Source organism: Simochromis diagramma, unplaced genomic scaffold (assembly GCF_900408965.1).
Source record: "Simochromis diagramma unplaced genomic scaffold, fSimDia1.1 OVJJ01000113.1, whole genome shotgun sequence".
NCBI classification, from domain to species: domain Eukaryota; kingdom Metazoa; phylum Chordata; class Actinopteri; order Cichliformes; family Cichlidae; genus Simochromis; species Simochromis diagramma.
The window spans coordinates 103,586-109,585 of NW_024387142.1; the positions used below are offsets into that span (position 1 = coordinate 103,586).

The following is a 6,000-nucleotide window of genomic DNA, read 5'->3' on the forward strand; positions in this document are numbered from 1 at the left end:
TTACTTCACCCCCAGTAATAATAATAATAATAATAATAATAATACATTTTATTTGAGGGTGCCTTTCAGAAACCCAAGCTCACCTTACAAAGAACAAAATGGGAAGACCTTAAAATGACCATGGATAATATTCTGGGTTATGCACTTCCACACACCTGCCAAGTGATGTATCTAGGAAACATAAAAGAACAGATACAAAAGGAGGACTTATATCTAGTTAAAATAATTCTAGCCGCAACCAAAAAAGCAATCACAAAGAAGTGGTTACACCCAGACCCTCCCACTCAGCGAGATTGGATCAGTATTGTAGAGGATATCTCAGAGATGGAAAAAATAACATTCAATATTAGACTGATGGGATTTAAATACCATAGACAATGGAGGAAGTGGAAAGCATTCCCAAGTGACACCAAAAACACAACATAAGAAATTTTCATGTGACGGATGGAAAAAGAAATGTAAACTCCAGAATGTTTGTATGTTTGTTTGTAATTTTCTTTACTGTATGGTTTTCAATGTTAACTTAAACTAATAAAAATTAAAGTTGAAAAAAAAAAAAACAAAGAACAAAATTAATAAAAGGAACAATAGTCATAAAATACCCTGGGGCACACCAGCAGACACAGGATAGAGAGTTGAAGAATGGGATTTAAATTGGATAAACTGAGCGCGGTCTGAGAATATGAGGTGAACCAGGCAAGGGGGGTGTGACTAATGCCAATGGATGCTAACTGGTTCAGGAGAATATTGTGAGAAATGGTATCAAACGCCGCACTAAGATCAAGAAGGATGAGGATGGATGGGAGACCAGAATCAGCTGCCATCAGAAGGTCATTGGTAATCCAGTGACAGGCGAGTCACTCAGTGCATGTCCCATCACCACTGCAAACAATGCGTGTAGAACACAGCCTCGCCTCCTGAGTCATCTGACGGTTTGCCCGAACCACTTTGAGGCTGTCTGGAAGTATTGTTCCATGGTCTCACTGAACTCCTCCCACACCTGAGTTTTTACATCAGCAACTCTGCTTGTCCTGCAGGTAATTGTCAGCTGCTTCTGCAGTCCCACAGACTAAGCCCGATAATACTTCTTGGTTAGCCTGACAGCTCCCTTTAGTCCTTCAGGGCCTTTCCTCTAGTTCCCCTGGAATTACCGCCAACATGGGCACAAACTACCTTGCAGCCACACCTCCTTGCATCAGTCTCAGTAATGGAGGCGTGAAAGATGGTCCACTCAGGCTCAATGTTCTCAGCCTCCCTTGTAATGCAACTGAAGTGCTGCTTGAGGTGGAAGTTGAAGAACTGGCAGACTGGGGCCTCAGACATTCCCAGTGTCTCATCCAGAAGCTTCTTCAGTTCCAGGCCTCTCGGATATGAAGTGACACGTCTTCAGGAAACTTAAGAAGTCCAGTTGCTCTTATTTCTAAACTCTAGATTCCCATGACCTAGATGATGGTGAACCTCCACAGACCACTTGACCAGCTGTCTTACTGTGTCTTGTGAAACAACATACATCGTCTTTTTTCACGAGGGTGTAACTATCTGTATGCTGGCATCTGTCTTATTTCCAGCCATTTCATTTCCTGCTTTCGGTTCCATCTCTTCATTGTCCTTATTCTTATCACCACACTGTGTTTGTGCTGAAAGAGAAATCATTTCCTATGACTAAAACTGACTCTGAAGTATGATCTCATTAACTCATCTACAGAAGGCGTTTTGCAGAGGCCGATAATCACCACAGACTTTTTTTTAATAATAAAGAGAGTAAAGTCCAGAGTATTATTTCAGCTTTATTCTCAAACTGATCAATAATATATTTTTCTGAATAAAGCCCTAATACTCCTTCGTGCTTTGCTCCAACCCAATGACTTTATAAAAGATGCTTTCAGTCGTCGGTTTAAACTCGCAGTAACAGATAACAACCATTAGAGGGCAGCAGACTTCTCTGTTTATTCCGCTTTTTCAAGAAGAAGAAGAAACGCTCCACACCACTTCCTTAACTGCAGTAATGGAGGTAGCCTCTGGTGGATGTTGTTCCCTTAAGAAAGTCCCTCTGTCAGAGACGGAGTTGGATTTCTGCGGTCAGGCGTATTCCGTGTCCGTCCTGAAACCCGGATATTGTTGTCCGGAGACTGACGGGAACTTCAGAGCCGACGGGACCATCACTCTGATAACGGGACTGAAGAATATCCTGGTGGACACCTGGGGGGCCGTGGGACCGGGACTTCCTTCTGACGACCTTAAAAAAGAGAGGTTTGGACCCAGAAAACATTGAGTTGGTCGTGGGCACCCACGGACACTCAGACCACATTGGAAATCTGAGTCTTTTCCCAACTGCAAAGATGATTGTTGGATATGACGTCAGTGAAGGGGACAGATACAGTCCCAGCGAGCTGGCAGAGGGAAAGACTTACACCGTTGATGAACATGTGAGTTTTTCATTTTTGTCACAACACACACTGAAATTTAAAGGTTGAACCGAGAGATTTATTTCTTATTTTGATCTTCATTTAGCTGGAATACAACACACTGAAACCACCGCGATGCAAACACGGACTGTGTGTGTGTGTGTGTGTGTGTGTGTGTGTGTGTGTGTGTGTGTGCGCGCGCCAGTTGTCATTACTATTTACGCAGTAATGAACTATTACACTATTTACATTTACATAATTACCTTAGGGATTAATAAAGTATTCTCATTCGGATTACATTAATTCTCACTGAAGGCATCAGAACTATGAATGAACACATGAAATTCTGTAATAACAAGAAAAGTGTGAAATAACATGTTTGATATTTCAGGTTCTTCCAAACAGCCTTTGCTTTGAGTCCTGCTTTGCTCACTCTTGGCGTTCTCTCCATGAGCTTCATGAGGTCGTCTCCTGAAACGGTTTCCAACAGTCTTGAAGGAGTTCCCAGAGATGCTGAGCACTTGTTGGTCCTTTGCCTTCACTCTGAGCTCCATCTCATCCCAAACCATCCACACTGGGTTTAGGTCAGGTGACTGTGGAGGCCAGGACCCATCAGACCAAAGCACAGATGTCCTCTGGTCTAATGTCCACTCCTTGTGTTTCTCAGCAGCTGTTTGACCATAAAGGCCTGATTCACACAGTCTCCTCTGAACATGTAGAGATGTGTCTGCTACTGGAGCTCTGTGTGGCATCTATCTGGGCTCTGATCTGAGCTGCTGTTAACTTGTGATTTCTGAGGCTGGTGACTCGGATGAATGTGTCCTCAGCAGCAGAGGGGACTCCTGCTCTTCCTTTCCTGGGGCGTCCTCATGTGAGACAGTTTCATCGTGGTCTTGATGGTTTTTGTGACTGCACTTGGGGACACATTCAAAGCAAACACACCTGATGGTCCCAACCTCATTAAGAAGGCAAGAAATTCAACAAATGAGCCCTGACAGGCTCACCTGTGAGGGGAAACACGTCAGGTGACGACAGCATGAAGCTCACTGAGAGAAGGCCGAGGGTTTGCAGCGCTGCCAACAAAGCAAAGGGTGGAACCTAAAATATAAAACATATTTATCACTTTTGTCTTTACTACATAATCCCATATATCTTGCTTCATATAGGTGACGTCTTCAGTTTGTATCTACAATGTAGAAAACCATTAAATAATTTCAACAATAATCTCAAAATTTGAGTCCTGTGACAGAGTTGGTGAGCTCCTTGGTTTTTCTAAATGTCTGTAGTGTTTTTAAATAGTCTTGTTTCATCCACAGGTGTCTATAGTTCCCACTCCAGGCCACACAGGACAAGATATCAGCGTGCAGGTGAAGGGGACCTCAGCAGGCACCGTGCTGATCGCAGGAGATCTGTTTGAGTGCTGCTCAGACGAGAACAGCTGGCGGGATCTAAGTATGAACGCTGCAGTACACGAGGTCAGCCGCCAGGAGGCCTTACGTACTGCCGACGTGATCATACCAGGACACGGACTTCCATTCAGAGTTCTCAGGAACAAGTGACTCCAACTTGTGAATCGAAGGGACTTTACTGAATACTAGGAGCTCGACTCGGATCATTCAAGCCAAAGTTAAGAACTTCTGGCAGGAAGACAAACTTCCACATACACCACTGTGACACTGAATGTAGTTTTCTGTGAATTGCTGTGTGATTTTCTACATTTCTGCCTTAATTCGCTTACCTTTCACAGTGGACTGAGAAAAAACATTCTCTGGTTAATGTTAAATGAATTCATACTAAAACTTGTATGGACTTTTCAACATGTAGCTGCAGAGTTGTGGTGGAACCACTGACATCAGCACACGGCACAAATGAGGTCAGTGACAGAAGATGTTTATTGTTCCACTATTAAAGCCTCAAATATCAAACTGGTGTCTACAGAACATTTGTTCACAAAGCTTTGTCTCCATTGTTTCTTTATCACTGTTGGTCAGCAAGTTTATTACCGATCCTGAACTTCCAAAGAAATCCAAACTCTGTTGTCTGTAATCATTAATGCCTCATTTAATAAAGACTATTCAAAATGAGCTGGGTTTTGAAACGATGTAATGGATTAAAGACGAAGAAACAAACTTTTGTGTCCCACATGTGAAGTTTGTCTCGGACATACAGCTAAACAAACAGGTGAGCCTGAAGCTGCATGTATCTGCTCATGTCTGGTTAAAGTCATTTCCACAGCCCAAAGACAAATTCTTCTCTGAAAAGATCAAAATCATCGACGTACCCTCACACAGACCCACAGCTTGTTATCAGTGTGTTATCAACACAAATGCATGGAGGTGCATCTGTGACATGTGACTCAGCTGATTTAGGGCTCGTGATGAGAAAATACATTTTCTTTTTTAAACATTTAGTGCTGTTGACCTTTGGAGGACTCGATATCAAAGAAGCAAGGATCGATGAGTTAAAGAGAACTCCTTTGAAGGGGTGATTTGTTAAAGCCCCACCTTTAGCTGCATCTGAGGACCCGTGAGAGCTAAAACACAAACATGAACATTTTATCTGTAAACTTGAAAATGTGGACACTTGGTGAAAAGCAGAACTCTGCAGACTCAGCGTGTACAGGCGGGTGTGCGACGAGCCTCCTACATAAACTGTCTGCAGACTCAGTCGTTCGCACCGTCGCGCTCTTCCTCACTGATTTGAAGAACTGTGGGAAGAACTACGGCCCACTCAGGAAGTCAGATATGTGGGAGGGTTGATAGGAGGAGGAGGACCAGCCAGTCTGCATCCTGACATGCAGTTTTGTGCGTGGTTGATATCCGACTCTGATGAAAGGTCACGTGTTTGACGATTTTAAAAAAACAGCAGAAAAAGAGAAAACACAAAAGAAACTTGAATTAAAAATGTATTTTTACATAGTGAAAATATTTGACAAACACGAGAGAGCCGAATTAAACTCTACAGATTAATATGTTAATATGATAACAGCATGTCTAATACTGAAACACTCTTTAAGCCTAACACTTGTTCTGCTCCACATGTTCTGTTGCTTCAGTCATATTTACATCTACATAGTTCTGCCACTGCTGATGGTTGACATATCCAGCCTCGCTGTTGAACTCCCTTTGATAAGCAACACATCACTCCGTGTCTTTACTTTTTTGTCTTTCTTTTGTGCGTCTGGTTCTCCCTGTTTCTGCTCACAGGTCCTAAATCCACGTACACCTGACCAGTCCAGAAAATGCTGCAGGGTAGCTGCTTACAGTCAGTGTCACTGGCTAAATGAAATGTTGCTGTTGCAGTAGACCCCAGCTGAGCTCTGTGTAAGAATACAAATGTCCCAGCTCTCCAGCACCAATGTCTGATTAACTCCATGTGACTGCTAAATCACCCACTCTACCCACTCACAGCCAACCCCTGTGTGGTCTACCCAGGTGCTATAACACTACTATGCTTATAACACTAACGGTTATTTGCCATGTTTGGATTGGAGCGAATGCTTTTGTTCTTTCTACGTTTCTTGCATTCACTGGGTACATAACCACACCCACAGTGTGGTGGGTTTGAGTGCTGTAGAGCTGCAGTAGAAGTACTT

General features: G+C 43.1%; 1 protein-coding gene across 1 annotated transcript; it reads left to right on the top strand.

Moving 5' to 3' along the window:
* The first annotated feature begins 1,964 nt into the window (after window positions 1–1,964).
* On the top strand, window positions 1,965–4,534 carry mblac1 (metallo-beta-lactamase domain containing 1). Its single transcript, XM_040047190.1, is given in 3 exon segments — window positions 1,965–2,200; window positions 2,202–2,426; window positions 3,722–4,534. Coding segments are annotated over 3 exon segments (663 nt in total). The 5' UTR covers window positions 1,965–2,005; the 3' UTR covers window positions 3,965–4,534.
* Window positions 4,535–6,000: the final 1,466 nt, after the last annotated feature.